Source organism: Cynara cardunculus (genome assembly GCF_001531365.2).
Source record: "Cynara cardunculus var. scolymus isolate 2C chromosome LG 15, CcrdV1, whole genome shotgun sequence".
NCBI lineage: Eukaryota > Viridiplantae > Streptophyta > Magnoliopsida > Asterales > Asteraceae > Cynara > Cynara cardunculus.
The window spans coordinates 7,987,819-8,013,814 of NC_037542.1; the positions used below are offsets into that span (position 1 = coordinate 7,987,819).

General features: G+C 33.5%; 2 protein-coding genes across 2 annotated transcripts; one reads left to right on the plus strand and one right to left on the minus strand.

Moving 5' to 3' along the window:
- Positions 1 to 1,014: 1,014 nt before the first annotated feature.
- Positions 1,015 to 2,071, plus strand: LOC112528333 (zinc-finger homeodomain protein 10-like). The gene has a single exon (XM_025139343.1). The coding sequence runs from the start codon at positions 1,116 to 1,118 to the stop codon at positions 1,998 to 2,000; it is 885 nt and encodes a 294-aa protein (XP_024995111.1). The 5' UTR covers positions 1,015 to 1,115; the 3' UTR covers positions 2,001 to 2,071.
- A 13,070-nt stretch (positions 2,072 to 15,141) lies between these two features.
- LOC112528790 (cullin-3A-like) lies at positions 15,142 to 23,295 on the minus strand. The gene is made up of 2 exons (XM_025139867.1): positions 22,890 to 23,295; positions 15,142 to 17,344 (listed from the first exon to the last, which is right to left on the minus strand). Exons 1-2 carry the CDS (start codon positions 23,051 to 23,053, stop codon positions 15,304 to 15,306), a joined length of 2,205 nt encoding a protein of 734 aa, XP_024995635.1. The 5' UTR covers positions 23,054 to 23,295; the 3' UTR covers positions 15,142 to 15,303.
- Between the last annotated feature and the right edge of the window lie 2,701 nt (positions 23,296 to 25,996).

Genomic DNA, 25,996 nt, shown 5'->3' on the forward strand with positions numbered 1-25,996 from the left:
TATTAATAGTTAATATTTATTTATGACCAATACTTATTTATTTATAATAAATAATAATCAATATTAATATGAGTTATAATTAGAGAAACTAACAATATGCTCCAAAAATGCGACTCCAAATAGCGTTTCAACAAACTAGCTTATGAGCTAACTTATGCCTATATACAAACATATAATTAAAAATAAGCCAACTTTTATATTTCACAAATAACGCCTTAGACTATTTTATATTTAACATCTAACTATCAACCAGGGGCGGACACAGTAGGCAAAAGGTGGGGGGAAGGGACCCCAGTCAAAAACTTAAAAAAGAAAATTACTAGGTTAAAATTTAGGTTTTACATGATTTACATTTCACTTCTCCCATTACATTTTTCCACGGGCCCCCAACCCCAATCGAAATCGTTACTCTAACCAAAAAAATCTATTGAAATCAATCAAAAAAACCAAAAAAGTTATTTGAAATCGACAAAAACACTAAAAAATCCCTCAAAATCAACCAAAAAACTTTAAAAATCCATCGAAATATTGTAATTAGGTTAAAAACACATCGACGACTTTATGGGCCTTTAGTCTACCTTAAAGGTGACCCTATTAGACAAAAATTCTGGATCCGCCACTGCTATCAACAAACTTTTACTATACATAACTAATTTATGAACTAGTTTTTCTGCCAACATTAAACCTATCAACTAGTTTATAAATTGTAGCTTAAAAATAGATATTATGATAAATATCTTATCTTTAATCTTAAAATTTTCTTATTTTGTTTTTATTGAAAGTATCTTAGATGTTTATCAATAATAATTAAGCACTATTGAATGTTAAATTACTCATTTAACCTTCTCTAAATGGTCAAGAAATTCTTGGTATAATCACAAACAAAAATGTATCAATACTTTTATTTATAATTATTATAGTGGAGGGCATGTACATATAGTGGTGCATTTGGAGGATGTATAAATTCCCTCCTCCCTTGTAATTCAGAGTGCTTTTCATTTTGAGAGCATGCATCTCTCGTCTCACCTCCATTTCTCACAAATCATCAAAATCCCATTTTTTATACCAAAAATTCATCAAAATCTCAAGTTTTGTGTGTTTTTGAGCATCCAATTATGGACCTAAAACACCCCACCACTGAAATCCCAGACCCTGAAAGTGAAACCCCACTTCATCCCCAATCAATCAAGCTATTATCCTTCTCAAATGGGAAAACCAACCACCACCCGCCGCCGCCTACGGTGGTGGCATATAGAGAATGTCTCAAGAACCATGCCGCCAGCATAGGCGGCCATGCCTTAGATGGCTGTGGTGAGTTCATGCCTTCTCCGACTTGCAGCCCAACCGAACCCACCTCCCTAAAATGTGCAGCCTGTGGCTGCCACCGCAACTTCCACCGCCGGGGATCCACCAATGACTTCGCTGCCACCGCCACCAGAAGCACCCACTTCATCGAGTTCAACCGTCATCCCCACCAAACCTCAACCTCCACCTCCCCGTCTCCGCCTTCGCCGTCGCCTCAACCAACTAACTACGCCTACGGACCCCACCTGCTTCTGTCACTCAGCACGGCGGCGGACCAAAACCACACGGTGGCGACACCAGGAACGCCGATTCCGATCAAGATTGATAACGCGGGCGGCAGGAAGCGGTTCCGGACGAAATTCAGTCAAGATCAGAAAGAAAAGATGTTACTTTTTGCCGAGAAAGTGGGGTGGAAGATGCAGAGATGTGGCGATAAGATGGTTACGGATTTTTGCAATGAGATCGGAATCAGAAGAGGGATTTTTAAAGTTTGGATGCATAATAACAAAAACACTTTTAGGAAAAGAGATAAAGACATAAACTCTCCCACCACCGCCACAGCCACCGCAACCACCACCACCACCAACGTTGCCGCCGGCGTTGTAAGGAGTAATGACAGTACTCATCAAGAAAATGGAAGCGGTGATCTTCATCTTCATCAAGCTTCTACTAATGGGTCGTGTTCTTCATCTTGATTCTGTAACAACAACAACAACAATTAACCCATTTTAGGGCAAATTGAATAAAACCCAGTATTTAAAGATTCCATTTTCTCTCTCTCCATATTATCGATTATTTTGAGGTGAAATCCATTTTCTTTCAAGAAAAATGGAGTCTTTTTAAGCTATGGCTGCATTTTGGCAAAGGTCAATCATCAATTGATCTAAATTCATCTCGATTTGCGAACCAAATAAGCTCAAAATTTGAACCCAGATCTTAAATTTCATGCTTCGATCGAAATGCCATGAAAGCTAATTGTTATTTAGGTGATTGAAGTTGTTGAATTTGTGCTTTTGAGATTGATTCAAAGTTGAATAAAGTCAAAGTCAGAATGAATAAAGCAATTCTTTGTTCTTGATTCATTAATGGAGGTTTTGGTCCTTCTGGCAGAGAAGTAATGAAACACAACAAACTTGGCTTGGCTGACCAAGAAATTAATGGGTATGGAAGAAGGTGGTTGGCATTTAGAGTGCCTTTTGAGTTTTAACCCTAACCTTTTTCCTTCCCTCCCTCTAAATCTAATCATTGCTTTTTTGATATTTAATTAATATTCTATTTTTAGAAAGTTATTTAGGTTATGGGTTATCTTAATTCTAGCAACATCCATCTCCACTTACCCACTTTGCCCTTGCTAGAATCTAGTAGTTGCATTTTGGTTGGTTTTATACATTCTTTTCGAAGGCTGTTTAATTAAATGCTTAGTTAAACGTTTATTAATAGAAATCAATATTATAATTTATTTTGATGTGTAAGATTTTAATACATCAAAACTTATCGAATACAACAATTTACTTGGTAAACGGTTACTTGAGTAAGAGTCATCATCCTCATTTACCGGGTAAGATTCTTCATCCTTCTTATCGCTCTTACCCAGTAAGATTTTTGACCCTTCTCATGTTCATCAAATGAGAAAATTTATGCGTTAAACACTTATCAAATAAGTGTTTAGTAAACGGCCCTTTACTTAAATTAGTTGGAAGTAATTTTAAATTATTTTAAAATAAATTATAATATCTTGAATTTACAGAAAAGATTAGGTTCAAATATTAGTTAGGGGTAATTAAAGTTTCTATGCTTAATGTACCAATTATATATAAATATGCATCATTGCTTATTGACAAAGTAATGTAACGAGCCGTTTACTAAATACTTATTCGGTAAGTGTTTACCAATAAAATTTAACACTTTATTTACTTACTGAGTAAGATTTTAGTCTACCAAAACAATATCGCATGCAACAATTTACCCAGTAAATGCTTACAATGGTAAGAGTCGTCGTCATCACTTACCGGGTAAGACTCTTGGTTCTTGTCTCGCTCTTACCGGATAAGATTCTTGGTCCTTATCATATTCATTTGATGAGGTAATGTGACTTCGTAAGTGCTTACCCGAGTAAGCGTTTGGTAAACGATCCCTACAAATATCTTGATATCTTCTTCTTACACCTCATTCTTACCACACATCTACATTTTGCTGCTTTAAAAGAATGTTGTCCATCTTCATACTTTTTGTTGGTTCATTCCAGATATTAATCAAGTGTTAGAGCAGATCCAACAACCTCATTCATTACAATGGTATGTATTTTTAATTAAGGTTTCATTTATTGGATTTGATATATTGAATTTCATTCTAATTTCATGTTTGGTTTAAAAGGATTTCTTGGATTTGAAATCTTTTTTTTGATTAACCTAGATATCCAACCTGTTATGTGAGCCGACTAATCCCAAGGCGACCACCTGCTTTGCAGATAGCTCGGAGTCACCGCATTTGAACCTCCGTGGCCACAAGGGGATTTTTATTCCTCATTGGATTTGAACCTGAGACCTACTGCTACTTTGGATTTGAAATCTTACGAGCATAAGATTTTGAAATCCCCTAGGGTGGTTAGTATTTCATTAAATTTCGTAAGATTTGTATGTAATAATGTTTTAGAATGTGTTAAAAACATCTATTTTGTAATAATCAATTAATAAAAATGTAATTTTGTATTATTTTTATAAACTATTTATAAAAGAATTATATTTTAAATCCTACAAACCAAGCACACCAAAGATTCCAAATCATTCCACAAAATCTAAGTCATTTAATTAAAACCAAACACCTATTAAGGGTGCGTTCAGTTTGCAAATTATTTTTGAAGTATTTAGATTTCGTGGAATGATTTGGATTGGAATGAATTTGAATTCGTTGGTGTGTTTGGTTTGTAGAATTTTCAATGAAATTGGATTCCATAATTTATAAATAATTATAAAAATAATTAAATTACATTTTTATTAATCGATTATTACAAAACAAATGTTTTTAACATTTCTTAAAATCTTATTTCATATAATACTACGAAATCACGTGAAATCCTGATCACTCCATAAAGATTTCAAAATCATATGTTTGTAGGATTTCAATGAAATTCTAAGGGTCTGTTTGACTTGCAGAATTGTTTTTAAGGGATTTGGATTTCATTGGGGGATTTGAATTTGAAGGGATTTAGATTGGAATGGATTTGAAATCATTGTGTGTTTGGTTTGTATGATTTGGAATGGAATTGAATTTTGTTATTTATATTTTATTTATTAAAAAAACTACAAATAATTATAAAAATAATGAATTTACATTTTTATTAATCAGTTATTATAAAACAAATATTTTCAACATTTTTTAAAACATTATTTCATATAACCCTACAAAATCCCGTGAAATCCTGAGCATTCCCTAAGGATTTCAAAATCCTAAGTTTGTAGGATTTCAAATCCGGACAATTCAACAAACCAAACATAAGATTGAAATAGATTTGAAATACAACCCCCCACCCCCCAAATATCCATTATATTCCTTCAAACCAAACGAGACTTAAAATTTTAAATTCGGACAATCCAACAAATCAAACATGTGACTGGAATGGATTTGAAATCCAAACTCCCCCAAATCCATTTTGTTCTTGAAACCAAAACGGGACCTAAGGGTCCGTTTGGTTTGAATGATTGTTTTTTAGAGATTTAGATTTTATGGAGGGATTTGGAATAGAATGTATTTGAAATCATTGGTGTGTTTGGTTTGTAGGATTTGAAATGGAGTAGGATTCCTTTTATTTAAAAAAAAAAGTTGTAAAAATAATTAAATTACATTTTTATTAATTGATTGTTACAAAACAAATGTTTTTAATATTTTTTAACACCTTATTTCATACAATCCTATGAAATCCCATAAAATCCAGAACATGCTATAAGAATTTCAAAATCCTATATTTGTAGGATTTTAATTAAATCCTAGGATTTGAAATGAATAAAAAATAGTTTTTAATTTTTTTTATTAAATACTTTATAATATACAAATTAAATATCGTTTGTGAAACCTGAAAGTATCATAAATCAATCCAAGCAGGTTCCAATATAAATTTACATTTAATTAGTCAAAATATTATTTATAAAAACATTGTAAATATTTAAATAACAATCAAACTGCTGCATCCAATTAGCAGTTTGGTGATTGACATTTTTGGGTCAAAGGTTGAGGGGTATTTTAGGAAATTAGAAAGGGGGGATTTTAGAATACATTATCTTGCAATATGAACTTTAAAGGCAAGTAGTGTAGGATTTGGGGTGTTATTTAGGCCCAAATTAGCATCAATATTTGTACCTTTGACACCTTTCCTTTTCTGGTTGGATGGTTTGGGAGGCAACATTTATTTTTTTATTATTTTAAAATTTGGTTGGAAATGAGTAAAGATAGGATTAGATTTAATCAAACAAAATATCCAAAATAAACTCCCAAAAATATTTATTGGTTATTGCGTTTATATGAAAATAAGTGGATCCTAATCATATTTCATTATTACTAAATCAAGTAAAAATAATTAAACCCTAAGAAAATTCAGTTTAAATACATTTATTAAGCTTAGGGGTTGTTTGATAATTGTTGAATGGTTTGGTATAAAATGATTAAGTGGTCAGAATGATTAAGAGACTCTCATGATATAGTGCAAAATGAAATATAATTGTTTGCTAATTGTGTACAATGAAATTATGGCTCTTAATGGTTAAGGGAGATCCATAGTACAAAATCATTCAAAGGGTTTTAGTACCATTAAGAGACAATTTTTTTTTTGCCAAACAAGATTCACCTCTTAACGATTCAGATGTTGCCTCTTAATATAACTATTAAATGGTAGTCGTATTTATATTCATTGCAACATTAAAAGCTGGCCACTTCCTAACCTATCTATATATACATTTAAACCTTACTTGCTATTGAAATATCTTCAATTTTTATTTATACATAAAAAGAAGAGTAAATTACCTTTTTTGTCCCTATGTGGCTGTGTGTGAGAAAAAATTGTGGTTCCCGTCCTATGGTTTGTAATGCATTGCTATTTTTATTCTTATGATTTATATTTTATTGTTGTTTCGGTTCTCATGGTTTACAATTTTTTACTGTTTTGGTCCCTTATACTTAAATGTAGGAATTTATTTCAGGAACGAAAATAACAATAAATTACAAACCGTAAGTAATAAAATAGCAATTTATAAATCACAGGGACGAAAAAATTTTATTAACAAGCCCAGTGACGAAAATCATAATTAACTCTAAATGGAAATGGACGAATCAGTTTAAGTGGTAGTTTCTTTTAGATATTTGACTTAATTGTTAAGACATGCGTAAGAAAGATCAAACGAGAAATTGATCAATTTGCAAGAAGGCAATAAGTTTTAAGATCATATACAATTACACATGATACAAGTGCTTATTTTATATGATTAAACACATCCAAAAGAGACTTGAATGACTTACAAGACCAAATTAATGTCATCCGCTATATTTTGGTTAATGCAACATATGTTTAATCATATATAATTAAACGTGTGTATCATGTTTAATTATATATGACCTTTGAACTTATCATTTTCTCGCATACTAATTGCAATTACCCTACAAACATATATATTACAATTAACAGAGTTGGGTTCCGGTGAGAAAGAGACTTAAGATGAGAAACATAAGAAGGGATCTCCACCCTTGATGTATATTAGGGTGAGATGTATTGGATCAATCTTTATATCAAACGTGATTCATGGGTAGGTTTGAGATTAAGGGGGTGTTTGGGACTGCTTATTGTATCTGCTTATTGACTTATTTCAGTCTGGCACCGGTGGTAAGCTAATACCTAGTGTTTGGATAAGAAAAAAAATAAAACTGCTTATACTGGTGCCAAACCGGTAATAAGCAGTTTTTGATAAGTTAATCCGTCCTGACTTATGAAAAACTGCTTATTACCAGTTTACCATTTTAACCCTATTACCCTTTATACCTATCTCTTTTCCTCCAGATAACATCGATCTCAATCATCTCCCTTCTCCAGATAACAACATCAATCTTCTCCCTGTCCTTTTTGGTCATTTTACAGATATAAACAAATTTTGCCAAACACTAAAAAACAACTTATCAGCTTATTGCAGTTTGGTACCGCTATAAGCTAATCCAAACATTTTTTACAAAACTCCGGTCTGATACCACATAAGTTAATAAGCACTTTTACAAAAAAGCATAAGTTGTTTTAAATAAGTAATCCCAAACACCCCCTAAATGTAATCAAGAGTCTAAATCTCTTTTTACACTTCACACTGTAACTCTCCTTTTCACAAGATCTTTCAGCATGATTAACAATACTATCTTAGTACTACTAACTATTGTACAAGTAAACTACAAATTTGGTCCCTATGGTTTGTCAAAAATAATACTTTTTGTCCATACCAGTTTTTAAATTACAAGATAGCCATCATGGTTTATAAAACATCTAAATTTGATCGTTTCTACCAACAACCATCAAAAATTTCTTTTAAATAAGGGGCATTGTTGTGATTTTATCATTTTTTTTTCTTTTATCAAATCAAAAACCACAGAGACCAACATCATGAATCAATTTTGATTGGATACAAAACAAAAAAATCAGTAAAAGAACGAAAACAGCTTTTACTTGACAGAATTTTGTAACTATTGTTAGAGGAATAGACAAAAACCAGATGCTGTTACAAACTATATTGTAATTTCAAAACTGTAAGGATGAAAAATGTTATTTTGAAAAACCACATTAAAACAACCAATAACTAATTTTAAATTTTGACCGACCTAAGTTTGACCAAGCTAAATAGAAAATAACTTGATGGGTTGGTTCTTGTCGAGGATGAGGGCAATGCACCCATAAGCACACGTGTCACTTAAATTAATTTTATATTTTATCTTAAAAGGAATAACTATTGTGTTTGTTAATTAATTAAATAATGGTGATCAATTCTATATTTACATCATAATCATTTTAATCATCTTATTTAAATCCAACTTGCAATTTAATTATAGTACATGACTAATATGTTTATGTATCAGTATATTATGCATGAAAAGTTATTCTGATTTAGAAAATTTATAGAATGTCTGGTAAAATATCTGCTTATTTATGCACTAGTGTTTACAGCAGCTTTCGTGTTTGCATAAATATGTTCCTGATAGTGCTTTTAGAAGTAAGAAATACATTTTCTTATACTTACTAGTATGTTATGATATGAATTGCATGTACTGTTTTTATAGTATTTAAGGCATGTGGAGATATCACTCTCATGATATATTAACTGTCTTATGGTACCCTACTCCTGCTATGCAAGTCCAAACCACAACCATTTACGACTCATATAAGTCACTAAGTATGCATGACAGTAATTAGACAAGATATAAATAACATATAACATCCATGATCAGTGCTTTAAAATGCTCAAAAACCAATCATACATTTTTAAAAATGGGGTAAGAGAACGCACTTGATATCTAAGCCTTATGACAAGCTTTAAAGGCTAGAAATCTCACAACCGAACACCTAAATTGATTGTATAAAATATGTGTTGAACTGACATCGGTTACCACATATAAAATCTTTTATTCTCTTAACAATGGTCCTAATCGAGGCCCCAAAATAGTTCCAACAACAACTTAGGCAAACATCAGGAAATCCTCAAAACAGAAAGTCATATGAATTGGCCGATGACTTCAGGTTGTGGGCGTAGTCGTGCAACTCTCTAGATCGTGCAACATTCTGAAGTCTTGGACTTTTGTTGAAACTCAAAACACGGTAAGGAATTCAAACCCCACACGCAACTACTTCGATTTTAAAGCAATTATTCCTGAATACCAACATGTAATGAACACATTTGAACTTCCCAAATCATTTCTAAATTATTTTAATCACCAAACACAAGGTTAATCCCATTTTCCCAATTCAAAATCATGGATCAACCCTTTTTGAAACCTAACCTATGATCTAGACGGGTGCATTCAACTCAAGGGTTCAAGAGGAAAGCATGAGTAAATCATAAATCAAACACCAAAACCAATCAATTAATAGATTTCTATATGAATCGTCACATTTGTTAGTCTTATTTTTGATGTAAAAGTATTAAAAAGAAAAACTGAACATTTTTCTAAGTGTTGATCTCTAGCTTACCTAATCAGAACACTTTTAGATTCTCTGGATACAATGACCCCAAGACCCGACCATGATCTAAAGTATTCTTCCAGGAAATCAACACTTACTATCTTCTAGGGTATGAAGCTCTGAAGTTCAACCTTTCCTGCCTAAAGTTAGTTACCCTCCTTTACGTGTGGAAGCTTTTCATTGGATGGAGTGTTGACTTTACTTTTCTAGGCCTATGAATAACTGCTTCATATCATCTGGTTTGTAACCTTAGAGAAAAGCTTTTGATAGAGCCTTGATGTGTAACTTGTAAGCTACATTGTTCTCTCAATCTTACTTCTCAAGTGTAATTCATCAAACATCTGAAAATCAGTACACATATGACCAAAATTCCTGGTGAGATTTTATTGTATTTATTGTATTGATAAATTGACTAAGATAATGCTTCCACCATAAAAATCTATTTCAAATCATCAAATTGAGAAATCTGGAATCAGTAATTGGTATTAGATCAGATTGATTATTCATAATCAAATCAATTGAATATGAGTGATTAATTTCTCAATTTGCTATCAATTTTCTTCAATTCTGCACAAATCTGTTAGAATCCCTGCTTTGAAGTTTTCTACAAAAAGGAACTTAAACTATGTAAAACAGTAGGTTATTTCATAATTTGAAGATTCAAATATACAATTTTCAAAGGATACAATGTCCAATTCTAATTGGAATTCTGCTTATAACGTGGGATCTCCCACCAAACCACCAACTCTTGTTCAAGATGAATATCCTGCATAGAAAATTTGTGAAGAAACTTTCTTCATCATTTTCTCTTTTTCCTCTGAAACTAGAGCCAGAGGTCGTCCCATCACCATCTTACTCTTGTTAACTTTAGCTTCCTACGCTGCCAGAGTCCTAAAGATATCATGTAGAGCCCAACCTTCCAGATATTGATTTGCTTGAAGGGACATGGAAAGTTGAGTCCATTAATCTCCTAAGATCTTAAGGAACAAAATACTGTTTTCCTCATTAGACTTAATTATCCCATTCCTTTTGCATTTATTGATCAGAGAATAAAGTCGATCGTAAGTGGACTGGAGGCTTTCTCCTAGAGTTTCATAGAAAGAATTATACTCGTTTAAGCATTTAATCCTTCTATTTTTCTTTGTTTTGATTCCTCCCAAATCAAGTAACTCTAAACCACATAGTTCGTTTGTAGTAAAATCGCAACGCTCACTTTATAGATTAAAGCAATCTAGGCGGATGTGATATACTTGCCTAAGTGAATACTTGATTGGGAAGGGATATAAGAACGATGAACCGTGCCCTTGTGTATTTATAAAGAAAACGAGTTCTAGACTTTCAATCGTAGCTTTATATGTCGATGTTATGAACATAATAGGCACATTTGATGAAATAAGAGAAACCACTAGCTACTTGAAATCTAAATCTAAGATGAAAGATCTTGGGAACACTTGGTTTTGTCTTGCTATTTGAAATAGGACAAGAAGTTTGTGGAATATTATTCCATTGATCCACATATGTCTAGAAAATGATTAGGCGATTTAATATGGACAAAGTGCATTAGGATAGCAGTACTCTCATGATAGGTCGAAGTGTTGGATATATGGAAGGATCCATTTCATCCAAAGGATGATGACCAAGAGGTGTTGGGAGCTGAAATTCCCTATCTAAGTGCAATAGGTGCATTATTGTACTTAACACAATGTACTCGACTAGATTTTGCATTCTCATTGAACTTGTTAGCTAGATTTATCTCGTCACTAACTCAACATCATTGAAATTGTATCAAGAATATATTTCGATACCTAAAAAGAACTTTCGACATGGGCTTATTCTTTTCCTACAAAGAAAAAAATGGGGTTACTATACTTGTTAAAAGTATTAACAAAGAAAGTTTATCCCATACAGTAAAACCCGAAATGATAGGCTTTGTTGATGCTGGGTATCTTTCTGACCCACACAAAGGTCATTCCCAAACAGGATATGCTTTTACAATTAGAAACACGATGATTTCTTGGAAATCTACCAAGCAAACCCTTGTAGCTACCATCTCGAACCATTTAGAGATTATTGCTCTACATGAGGCAGTTCGAGAGTGTATATAGTTAAGGTCTGTCATTACACATATAAGAGGGGCTAGTGGTTTAAGTTCAACTACTCAAAATCCTACATGCATATATCAAGATAATGCAGCTTGTATCGAACAAATGAAAGTAAGATATATCAAGGGTGATAATACAAAACATATTTCTCCAAAGCTTTTCTATAATCAATAACAACAGACTCTACTTAAGATTCAAGCGAATCAAGTATGGTATGAGGAGAATGTGGCTGATTTGTTTACCGAAAACTGCCTAAGGTCACATTTGAGAAACATGTGGAAAATATTGTAATGTGGAGACTTTATAAACTTCCTTGATTAATGTATGTATCAAGGGGAGTAGTAGACAAAAGGGGGAGTCTACTATACATGTGATATTTGTACGTTGTGCTATTTCCTTCACCCAATGTTTTATTTTTCCCATTGGTTTTGTTCCTTAGTGTAAGGTTTTAATGAGACAACAATTTATATACCATATTGCTTTCCTAACGCTCATGATTAATGTACAAATCTGAAAGAATATTAGACTAAAGTGAAAAGTCAATGTATTGCAAAGAAACTGGTGCATTGTATTCTTTCCTTTATCCTGATTTTATTTTTTCCCACTGGGTTTTTATTTTGGCGTAAAGTTTTAACGAGGCAACAGTTGTGCACCATCACTCTCTTGACTCGGCACAAGGGGGAGTGTTGTATGATAACCGTGTCATCGTCTAAATAATATGACGATAGAGATAGAGATAGATGTATCATAGTTATATTAAAAGTGAAATATTTGTAGTTATCTATTTGTAACTCATTCATATAAAAAAACCTATAATTAATGAAAAATATAGATTCATTCTCACAATTCTATTGTTGTTTCTCTTTCAATTATTCTATTAGCACTTCAAAATTTCTTGAATGCAATTATTCTACAAATTAACCACAAGGGTGGTGCCTGATTGGTTTGAGTTTGGCTCCAAAGGTCAAAAGTACCTGGAGGTCTCAGGTTCAAAACCAAGGAGGAATAAAAATCCCCTTGTGGCCACGGAGGTTCAAATGCGGCGACTCCGGGCTATCTGCAAAGCCAGTGGTCGTCCTGAGATTAGTCGGCTCGCATAACAGGTTAGATATCCAGGTTAATAAAAAAAAATCTACAAATACATGTAAACTTATATTTAAATGCCACGTCATTAAAAAAAACCAGATAAAGACAACGTCTTATGAAAAATTGGAAGATTTTGTTTCTTTTATGAGATTTAATAAATCTAATAAGATTTTATACCGATTCCCATTTATTGCCTTCTGGAATATCTAATTAAGATATTATTTGATATTCCAAACATTTCCTTTAACCTCAAATGATTATTTATTGGGTTGAGTTCACTTGTGAAGGTACAACCGAACATTTACAGTAAAAATACTGTGAATGTTACTTTGACAGTATTTTGCTGTAAAACTTTCAAGTGTAAAAAATGGTCTTATGAAAATAGTCTAGTCCACATGATCTCAAGTCTCTATATATAGGGGCTTAATTATTTGAGAACTCCAAAATACATGAGATCTATGAGATCCATCGTAAGCCACTAATTTAAGATAATTAATTTTATTTATTATGAGATAATTAAGAAGATGATTATCTTTATTTATTAAATCAAAATTAATATAATTTTTGAAAATGCATTAATTTATAAGAAAATATTCACAATGTTCTCACAAACTAATTAAAGAGATGATTATACAATATGTTCACGAAGTATAATAATATTTATAAGAAAATGTTCACGATGTGCTCACAAACTATAATAATATTTATAAGCAAGTGTTCACAATATGCTCAAAAATTATAATGGTATTTATAAGAAAGTTTTCACAATCTGTTCACTTTGAATTCATATTAGCAAGTATAATATACATATATAAACACATAGATAGATAAAGGTCATTCAAGGGAGAACTGATTAGTTTGTGCTAACTATAAGATCCAATGTAAATCACTCGTTTGAGATATTTTAAGAATATTTATTAATAAGCTAAAAGGGTAATATAATAAAAAAAAATTGACAACTAATCAAAATATTTAATTAAATTTTTTAGAAGGAAATATTTAATTAAAATTAGTTACCTAGTATATCAATTACTTAATATACATCGTATTTTAAAGACGTTTGTGAATCAAATTGTACCATAGTGATAACGTTCACAATGTTTCACGTGTATCACAGTGTATTTTTCTTGTTTTATGAAATGTATCATATATGCATTTTCGTTATTTTCATTGTTTTATAAAGGGTATCACCCTGTGCATCTTATATGTGTATATGAGTATCACAGTGAATATCGTTTGTAGGTATCACTGTGTCGATCTTGTGTTCATATAAGGTTCATTGAAATAAGGTTCGTCGAATAAGATTCGCCAGAGAGAGGAAGAGAAGAGATGAGAGACGATATTTATAAAATCCCTAAAATGCCTTTATTTAATATTTTAAGTTAAAATTACTAAAATTATTAATTTTTTAATTTAATCTTTGATTTATAGTTAAGATTGAATATCACGGTTAGTGAGCTGACCCATTTGAAGGAGTAGAAATACTAGAGCGAGCCTATTAGCATTCAGTTTAAAGCCATGGCCTTTGCCCCTTGTTATATATTATATACGCTAATTAACGTTTATATTCATTTTTCACTTCACAAACTTAAGAAACATCCCTGAGAAGCATCAGATTTTTAAAACTGAATAACCAACCCAATGGTTTCCGGTTAAACAGTTCAGTTTCAGTTATTCTTTTATTATAACAGATAAACCGAATACCATAATTTTATAATTGATTTGAGACTTTAAGCAAGTAAACCATTTTACATTAAACCTAAAATAATAAGATATTAAGATATAATTTATAAAACAATATAGATTTTATAGAACATTGGTTTTTATAAAACACTTTTTCAAATAACATCATATAAAATAACTAATTTGACATTTTTATTTATAAAAATGTCCTAATAAACATGTTACGACATCTTTAAATATGACTATTTATTTTTTGGTCCTATAAACTTCAAGTTTATTATGAAGCTTAGACATTTTTACGTCCTATAAACCTAATTTTATACTAATGATATAGAATATATAACGAATATCATATGATACTCATGGTTTCAACTTATCCATAATGATGTTTGCATATAACGCAACTCCTACATGTACCTTGAGGGAGAGCGACAAATTTGAGTTGAGAGGGTTCTGAGAATTGGATTTGTATTAGGGATTGTTTAACAAGCTTACCCAGTAAGCGCTAAGTCGTAGTATCTTAACAAATGAATATGACAAAGACCGAGAATCTTATCCGGCAAGTGATGGTGACGACTCTTGCATGGTTTATGCTCACCGGGTAAATGCAACAACACAGTTTTGATGGATTAAAATCTTACCTGGTAAGCCAAATGATAATATTGAATCTTATCGATAAACGTTTACCAAGTACGTGTTGAATCTTGGTTTTGAAGACCTGAACTTTTTTTCGGTTACTAAAAACGGGCTTAGATGGTCTGGACTCGTGCCTGAGATAAGCCCGGATCTTGTGTATCTCTACTCACAACTACAGACATCAAGAACAGGGGAATATGAGAGTAGCAGAAAGAAAGTTAAGAAATGCAATATTTGACTGGCAACAAGAGAAGAGGTGCAATTTCAACTGAAATACTTATCTCACCATAACCTTTCTCAAGCAAGGTATTGGTATAGCTTTCTATCTGACCCGTCCCTCTCCAAGAAATCTCGCTCGATAAGCGATTCGATCCGTTTCTTGATCTCGCTTGGGTTTGCCAAGAACCGAGACTGCAGCTGCTTTATAACCTCCGCAATGATATTGTTATGGTCCAACACCCTTCTCGCTTTCATTATCCTCACAATTGTCGCCTCGATTTGCGGCTTCCGGTCCTCCTCCACTCTCTGTCGTGTCTCTTGTTTCTCCGGTTCGGATTCCTTTTGTGCAACCACAGTTCCGATTTTCACTTTATAGAATTTGCTTGTGAACTTTTCGTTCACCAAGAATACGTCATCTTCTCCGATGTCTTTACTCATGGGTTCTTTTCGAAGAATGTTCTTACCCTTGACACAAGCCATGGATTGCAGGCACCGTTTCAGGTCCGTAGACGGGATCTCGGTTGCCTGCTCGATTTCTTTATAGGTGAGCCGATCGGCATTGTTGAACAGCATCAGGACACACATCTGGTAAGTGGATACTATCAGCTCGTGCTTTTGACCCTTGTCGAAGTATGCTTTTACATCGCCCGTTCCCATGTTTGTTTGCCATGACAGCCTTCGACCAGTGTGGGTCCCGAGATAATACGACCTGAACTTTTCACAGAGAGACGTCAGCTCGGATGGCAAATTGCAGGTCACACTAGGCTGAGTCGGCCAGGAACCGGTGGTCAGGACTTGTACGACTAACGTGGGACCATCTCCTAAATCGGCACCATGGTCCGTATAAAAAACTTGCATAGTGTCCTGGGAGGTTTTCATGTCGGTAAACATGCCCTCCAGTTTCGACGTGAACTGGTACCCACACTCGGTTTTTAGCTTAAGAACCAGGCTTCTCTCGGCATCATCGGAAACGTCTTTTCCCGATAAAAGCCGCTTTGCCAAATGCTGTTTGTAGTACTTCTCAAAAACATCTTTCTCCTGCAAGTACCGAAAAAGCATCATCACCTTATCAAGAACAACCTCCACATCCTCCTCGCTGACTCCCTTCAGACCTTTCCGCAACTTATCATCCACAAACAACGAAATGAATTCGGGAGATCGAGGATTCAGATTGATGAAGAATTCAAATGAGGAATTCAGAGCGTTTTGGAAGGTCTTATCGTTGTTGAATGCCAACGTGATGATCTTGTCGTATTTGTCCTTCTCATTCAAGAGACACTGTACAAACTCCACTGGATCTTTCAACTTTTCTGGATCGCTAACGAGCTGCTTTCCAATCTCTCGTAGATAAGAGGTCATAACTTCACGGATTGTTGAGAGACCATTGGGAATACGATGGAACAAGTTATACATTCTTCTCAAATCTTCGTATTTGTCGTCAACAAGCATGTTTATCAATCCTGAATTCTCCATATGGACCAACCTGGTCATGTGGTTCATAATCATCTCTTTCTCTACAACATTCGTTATCTTGATTTCGCTTTTTGTATCCAAGTAATGTGACACTCTATCTATTTCTTCATTTAGACGTCTCTCTGCTTTCTGTAGGTAATCCCCACAGTCACAACACTCGATAAACTCCTGAGACTTGACCCTATAGAAATCTGCAGAAATTTCTAGAAAAAGTCTCTCAAAGTCAACTTGGTAAACGGAAGGTCCTAAATCCATCAGCATCTTAATAATATTTCTCATTAACCCCCGGTTTATAACTTCGCCAGTTCTTTCTTTATGTATGAGCTGAAGAAGTGTGTTTTGAAGCCGGGTTTGTATTCCACTAAGATGTATGACATTGTCCCTCCATAGATTCAGGCCAAGTTCATGAACAGGGGTTTTACGGCTACTGGGAACATAAGTCCGGTCCATATACATCAGAATGTCACGGATCATCTGCAATGCTTTATTGTGATCAGTCCATTTAGTGTTGAGCTCTTCCAGAAACATTTCCCCATGGGAATTTTCTATACATCCTGACATAGCCATTAAATGTGAAGTCATGGTGGATACTAGTCCTGTGTAAAGTTTTTCCCCAAATTTGTGCAATACCATATTGTAGGCGTTTCTGAATCAATGCAGGGATTTAATATCAGAACCCCGATATCCAAATGCATAAAAGCAAAGAGCGCTTGATGTGGTAAATGAAATAAGCAACAATTATAACCATGGGTAACAGGATGCAAGCGACTCTGATACTTGTATATCAAAGAAGAAACAATTATAACCGTTGCTAACACAAGTTTTTATATCAAATATTCGAGCTTCATAGCATTTTTCTGGAACCTGAATATGGACCAACTTAGAAAAAATCAGACATATTTACATTCATATCCCAAACCAAGGATCAACCACTTAGATAACATGCCCCAGTCCTATAAACAATAAAAACTGAAAGAAAATCTGCACAAGATTATTGAAACATGGAACTACTTATATGGTGGTGAAGCTTTTACAAGGACATGTCCCTCCCTTCCCTTTACACAATGTTCACTTGCCTCTCTTTCATGAACACAATTTACATTCATGTTGAGGACCTTCACCCTCGAATCTCCAACAACTAGAGACTCCCAGGATTACCACACTTCCTATTTTAGATAGCTGCTTCTTGCAGCCAGCCATGATTTCTTAGACCCCTCCCCCAAACCCCCAAAAAACCCTGAAGGGGAAAAAAAGAACCAGCCAACAGCAGCTCCAACAATTAGATTGGTTTCAATCTCTGCTATATAAATTTTTAGCCTGATATCTATTTATACCTACCTCAAGTCTTACTTTTTTCCTAAATACCATGCAAGACCTGGGCTATTCTTCTCGCAAGATTTTTTACTTGCCCACTTCATTTCCTGAAAGGATAAGTGCAATCAATCTCCTTCTGCTTTGTATATCATCTAGATCTCTCGACTTTCCTGTTACAACCCTACATTCCAACTTCTAAGCAGTATTCTGCTCTCCTGGACTAGCTTTCTTGCTCCCTGACGTACCCGTCCAAGCGTCCATTAAATTGCAAACATGCTAGTCATCTTCCAAGACATCCAGGCATAGATGTGGGATGAATAACAACCCAGCACTTGTTCAGTTCTATAAATGCTTGGATATGGCATATCTATATTCACTATAATCGGATACGTCATTGAGGGGGTGACGACTGAGACCTTTCTCATCATATATATATATATATATATATATATATAAAGAGAGAGAGAGAGGGGTATATTCTTTTGTTAGCCAATGCATTGGTGTTAACTTTTCAAACTCATCTGAGCCGTTTATTTTTTTGATCAACAGTTATGATTAAATGAAAGATTATAAACTGGTTAAAAAGGAAACACATTATATGGAATTGAGTCAAGGATAATTTTGGAACAAATTATTTTGTATTTTTGGAAGATAATTATAACTCCATTTATCCCTAAAATACGTGAGTTTCATATTTGAAAATTGCTTTCATGCATTTATGGTTTTGATTTAGGTTCCATCTATGAACTTTGATTGTTCCATTTCTTTTTCCAAAGTTCATAGGTGAAACTAGAGAATTCATAGATGAAACAATGATTTTTGTTTAAAGTTCATAGGTGAAACAATTATTTTCATTTAAAGTTCATAACGTTTTTCATGTGTTGAACTTCGATTGTTCCAATATTTTTTTTTATTAAAGTTCATAAGTAAAACCAGAAAGTGAATGAGATAATTAAGAATGTTTAACAGAGTTTGTAGGTGAAACCACAAGGTTCATCAGTGAAACAATAATTTTTGTTTAAAGTTCACAGGTAAAAGGCAATGATTTTTGTTTAACATTTAGAGGTGAAACAATGAATTTTTTCAAAGGTGAAACAATGATTTTTGTTTCGTCTATGAACTTCGGTTATTCCAATTTTCTTTACCATAGTTCATAGGTGAAACCAGAAAATGAATAAGATAATTAAAAAAGTTTAAACAAGTTCATAGGTGAAACCATAAATTTCATAGGCGAAACAATAAATGAAGGAACTTTAAGTAATATTCCTTAATATTTAATGAATCTAATAAGTAAGGAATGCGATAATTAAGTGAAAAAACCATATATTTTATGAATATGATAATTAATGAATGTAATGAACAAGTGAATGGGATATTTAAGGAATGTGGTATCAATATATAAAAAAGACAAAAATGCCCTGGTTAACAAAGTCACTACTAATTGTTTGGTTAACAAAAGAATGGAACCCTATACATATATAGAGAAGCGATCAAATACAAACCGCTCCCTTTTATACAAACTAGCATCAACCAATAGCATAATTCCATTTAATTTCCTTTATTTATAATTCATAAGGGTATGATTGTCCTTTGACTTTATAATAGATAATTTTAGTAATATCTTAATTGTGTCTAAATCGGAAAGATTATATAGATTAGAGGTTTGTTAGGAAATGATCAATCAATTTGTTTTTATAATAATCTTGAAACCAGTAAACTTTTAATAGATACTAACATCAATGAAACAGGGTAATTTCCAATGAAACAAGCTCAAACTGTTCAATGAAACAGGGTCATATATGTTTGCATAGATTCATATGTGTAACAGCTGCAATGAAACAAGTTTATATATCATAGGTATGTATAAAGTTTGTAATGAAACGGGTTCATATATAACAGTTGTAATGAAACAGGGTCATAGGTCATATATGATTGCATCAGGTTCATATGTATAACAACTGTAATGAAACAGGTTCATAGAACATGTTTTTCCCCGTTTTTCCCTTCCGTGTCTCCAATATGAATTCTTTATTTTCTTTTATTTTTTTACTTTACTTATTTAGTTTGTTTCAATCTTGGCCTTTCATCAAAAAAATGGATGGATGTGATTAGTTTGTAAGGTTGTATGAAATGAATGGTTTGCAAAGTAAACCTCCTCTCTCTCTCTCTCTCTCTCTCTCTCTATATATATATATATATGCATAATACTTGTGTGTGCAGTATCTAAGGGACAATGTAGTGTGTTGTTTAGGAGAGTTACACTCGAACAAAATTTCAATTGCTTTTGTTTTTCATGGCAATAGCTAGATACAAATACAATGCACTGTCTCGTGATACCAAACACTAAATCTTACTCAGTTACCTTTTAATGGGATTTCACTAAATCTTAAACTGTAGTATTATCACCAAAGGCGTTGAATATCATGAATCATTCTTAGTCAGAGATTGAAGCCTTAAGGAAAAGATATCTAAGTCCACAGGCAGTATGACGGTTACGGGGGTGGGGAGGATGGTCTAGGGGGTGAGGAGGAGGGGCAGGCTGAGGATGACGTGGGATGAGTAGTTGAGGATGAACATTGCAGCCTTACGCATTTGAGACAAGACCTCTGCTAGGAGCTCTGGACTAGGGTAGCAAACTATTGGTAGGGATTTGTAGCATGAACGGGATGAAGGGAGTTTGCAGTAACTAAAGGGTGAGACACAGCGAAGGGTAGCATGGTGGCAGTTAAGTTACGATGGTCTTACGTCCAATAGAGGATTCTCTTAGTTTTTCCTACCTTTCATGGTTTTTTTACTTGTGTGACCTGTTTGCTATATGCTAATCTTAGATTATTCTCCTGTAATTGTATTTGTCTGTACCGCGCTTCGCGTTTTCCTAGTTTGTTTAACCTATTTCCCTTCCATCTATCCATGGGGTATTTTTTGTTTATTGTACCCATTGCTTGTTGGCACACATTGTCATTTGTAGCTTGCTCACTTATTTCCCATTTGATTTATATTTTGCAAGTCGGGGTCTTAACTAAAGTACCCATGGGATATAGGTAAGGTTTGCGCATATCCTAAGTCCAGACCCTACCTTTGTGTGGGATTTAGTGGGATGAGAAAAATGATAAAGTTACAGGTATGTTGCCGGAAAGCCTAGACCTCACTGTTTTATAATTGAAAGCTCGATAATATAACTTCATATCCTTCTGTTAGTCCCAAGGTATTATAACACCAAGACAACAGCATGTGATAATTTCTATCTTAACTAATCACATCCCCTATATACTCCAGACACGGATCATAAAACTCATGCTCAGGTATCTACCAGTCGCCTATGATTTGTGCTCTCTTAAATGTGGGAAAATGCATTTGATTGTACCTGCATTCTTATCCTTTTTTCTCCACTCGTGGAACAAAACTCATATTTCGAGCCTCGGCATGATAATTTCATGCATGGGCCATGGTGAAACACATCTACTTGGTGTCTGATGGGAATAAGATTAGGGTAACAAAATTATCCTTATCTATTAGCTGGTATTTATACAAACTTAAATTAATAGTTTTACTTGATAGTTGATACTTGTGGATTTGGGGTATTCATGATTATTAAGTTATTTTTAGCTACTCACTCGAGACATTGTTTTTCCTTAGAAACCGATACAAGATCCAACTAATAGCAGGATCATATTTCCCTATCAATAGAACTATTTGTTATTATCAAACTTAAAAAAATTACCATATCTGTCTTTCTCTCTTTCACACACCTTGCACAAGCCGGAGGTCTCACGGAAACAACTTCTCCACTCTCTGGATGGAGGTTAGGTCTAAGTACAATTGTACATCTTACCCCTACCTCCGGATGGGATATACTGGACTCGTATGGTTCGTTGAGGTTATCCCATGTTGTCAAAGAGATTAGAATGCTATGATATGATTGAGTGGCTAAAAGGAGATTCTCTCTGTATGATCTGATATTGTGATGTAATGAGCTCTCCAATTCGAGGCCTTAGGTTTACATTGAAGGTCAGAAGGTGAAATCTAAGAAACCTTAGGTTTTCGTTAGTGTCATATTTAATAACCTTACAAGTCTTTTATGGTTCTTTTCAAATAGTTCTTTCAAAAGGTTATGCTGCAGCACTGTCATGTTGCTTGCAGAAACTAAGATAGCCTCTTATCCCTTCCAGATAAGAAAAACATGCTCAGGGACGAAGGACAATAAGATACACAGACAGTGATGAGTGATGCAAAACCAGTAAATACAGATGAAAACTTATTGGTATAAGGAGTAAAGGAGCTTGGAGCCTGACTTGGGTCTTAAATCGGCTACGACTTCGCAACCCAGATGTTAGCCTTAGGTCAGCTTTTTATATTGAAGCCACACATGGATGGTAAAAAGATCCTATGCTGCTAAACCCTGAAAACATTGCGACTTTCATTACTATTTCCGTCGATTATTACCGCAGTGATGATTGATCCTTAAAAAAGCCTTGTGCCTTAATCATCCTTCGCAAAGGATCTATGATCAAAACACTTTAGTGATTCATCTCCCCACACACCACCCCACCACCCTAGCTCTTCTGTCAACCTACCTGCAAGAAACACTAAAAATACACACTGTATTTTACCCAAACAACATATGCAATTTGCAAGATGACTACTGTTTCATGAGCATACTGGCTCGCACTGGCGTAACATTATTGTAACTCCACTAAGACATTAAAATGCCTAGGAAAACTTATAGAAAGTATTCTACAGTCAGCTAAATCCAAGCATTCATTAAGAAAATTAAGCAACGATAAGCCAAAACCACGTCCCCAATCATTCCAACGACCAAAACGAGACAACTTTCAGCTTAACATAAGATGAATTGGAAATTAACAAAGAAAACGGACCTATAAAGCTCTTCAAAGCTAAGTCCACTGGCATTATGATTATAAATCTCATTGATGGCATGCTCCAATAACCTCCAAGTTTTATCAGCATACCTGGGATCAACTACAACTTTGTGCTTGAACGCCTCTATCTGAAAATTCCTCTTCTTCTGATTACTACTCATCTTAACACCCAGCAATCTCCAACTTAAAATCGACAAGCCCTTTTATTGTATAAACAGTTGTTTAATTCGACAAATTAGTCACAGAAATCAGACATAGAACATGAATTACAGGTGTTTGGTATAAAATCTGGAGCTAGAAAAAGGATCTAGGTGTTTAGATAAATGGTTGTGTTTCTAGGGTTTATGAAGAGAAGAATAAAGGGGGGCGAGGAGTAAGATTGAGAAATGGGTAACAGCCATGGGAGGGCAAACACTAAACCCCGTAGCAAGGAAAATGGATAGCTCTGCTCCAATAGTTGCTCATCATTTACTCGTCTTGTGGTTGAAAAGTAAAAAAAAATCAGATTTTACAATAAAATATTATAAATATTTATAAAATACCATTTTTCTGATGACAAGAAAAAGGAAAAATTGGCATTTGCGGGAAAGTAAATAAGACAAGAGATTCGGTGACGATGGTAAAAGTTGCGGACAATAGTAAAGGTCATCGGTGCACTATGGACATCAAACAGAGACGCCGTCCATAATAACACGTGTTGCAAGGATTGGTCGTGGGAAACCACGATGTGTCGTGTGGAAAATTAAGAAAAACTACAACAAAGTCTTCAGTAGTTTCTTTGAGTAGCAGCTAGTGTTCTTGTTATTTTATAGAGTCTTGTGTGACCGTTGTTAATGGTTGTGTGCATAAATAAATTTAACGACATAACGGTCGTGTCACATTGATGAGCATTTACTCCGGTCGTTAGTTATATTTGGAGTATTAATGAGTCAAATCTTCAGTAATTATGCGATATGACTTGCATTAAATAGTAAAGATAACAGTTGTCGAGGGAAAACATGCGTTTTAGTAATAATCCAAGATAGACCAATACCGATGTCAGTTGAAGAAAATATCATATGTCGAAGGTATCAACTGTTATGTCGCAGGTATGATCGACGATCAAGGATCTTGTCGTGGGAATTTTCCACCTGGATCAAGGTATCAACTGTTATTTGATTTCCATTATTTTCCCTCCGTTTCCCTTTCTTTCATATTACTTCTCATATTAAAAAAAAAAACATAATGTTAATGAGTCAGATTCTATTTTAAAAGAAAATCAACTTTCATAGAATATAAATATATGTACAAGTGTTTTATGTCTATTTAATCTGGCTTAATATGACTAATCCAATAATCGATCATAACTTAAAAACGCTTAACAAAGGCTAAGAGGTTGTTTGTTTACCTCTTAATAGTTCCACTAAAAGGCACATCAAAATCTTGTTTGACCAAAAAAAGTTTGTCTCTTAATAGTTCTGAAACCCCTTGGATGACTTTGTATCATGGGTCTCCCTTAACTATTCATCGCCCTAATTTTATTGTAAACAATTACCACACAATTATATTTCATGTTGCACTATATCATGAGAGCTTCTTAATCATGATGACTACTTAATCATTTTGTACCAAACTATTCAGCGATTGTCAAACAATACCTAAATTCAGGCCTTATTCAGTAACAAGGTACAATTAACTGGACTCAAATTTTATGATCATCTTCATTAGTAAAATACTGTTATCACATATTTTAACTACTATGCTTGTAGTTTAATATTTTTATATACTTTTCCATTTTAATATATTTAAATATCATCTTATCTGGTTTATAGACTACTTGATTCAATAGTTCAATAAATTTGTACAAGTAATAATAATTTTTTTTAATATAATTATTGTATTTATAAAATAAAATATTCTTATTTATTATTTCTCTAATATTTTATTTTATAAATGGCTAAATTTTTAAAAAAATTCAAAAACAATATAAAATAAATATAGTAGATGACTTTCTTAAACAACCATCATATTTAATCATCAAAACATATAGTTTTTTAACACAAAAATTTAGTTAATTTCAGCTTGACTCCAAAAGGTTAAAAGTATCAGGAGGTCTCAGGTTCAAATCTAAGGAGGAATAAAAATCCTCTTGTGGCTACGAAGGTTCATATGAGGTGACTTCAGGCTATCTGCAAAGAGGTGGTCGTCCTGGGATTAGTCGGCTCGCATAGCGGGTTGGATATCCAGGTTAATAAAAAAAAGTTCCATTCATATTACAAGGAAAAAAAACATATATATTACTTAGTATTATATAAAAAGTTTTTGATCAAATATTCAAAATAGATCTTGTAAGCTGTGAGTTTGTAACACGTGTGAATCAAAGAAAAACTATAAGTGACGTGATTAACTAAGTTTGTAAAAATATAATGTAACGCCCCAACCCACACATTGCATGTAAAACATATTTCATACCAAAGAAATACATATTCATTTAACATTCGGGTCCCTTAGTACAAGAATCTATCATGACCAAATACAAGGTTCAAAAATTCGAAATACATAACTTGTACTAATCAACAAAACTACTCATCAAAAGCAACTCCTCATCCAAAATGCATATAAGAAAARCATTAAATCTTTTMTTTTCCCTTAYCTTCTGTACCTCCTGCAATACATATTTAAAATCACAAAAACGAGGGTTAGACTGAAGAGWCTAGTGAGTTACCCTAATCATGTAATTGCAGGGTGAAGGATCACCAAAACCTTTATAAAACAGCTATTCACATATATAACAAATATATGAATACGCAAGAAGGTAATACCAATTCATTTTCCATATTCAAGCTAACCACGTAGCTATACAAATTACATACCTTTGAACCAATCGGGTTTCATTTAATACCATTTTAAACCTTTTCTTTATCAATTAAGGTTTAAACAAAGATTCAGGCCAAACTTGACGTTTCATTCTCAATAACATCCAGACTATGATTTACAATAAGAACCTTGATCCTAAATCTTTAAATCACAAAGAAATAAAGATTCCAGATCACGGTAGTCTTAAAGGATATAATAGAAAGAGTTATATAATACCACACGCAGACAATGCCACTCTTATAACAAAT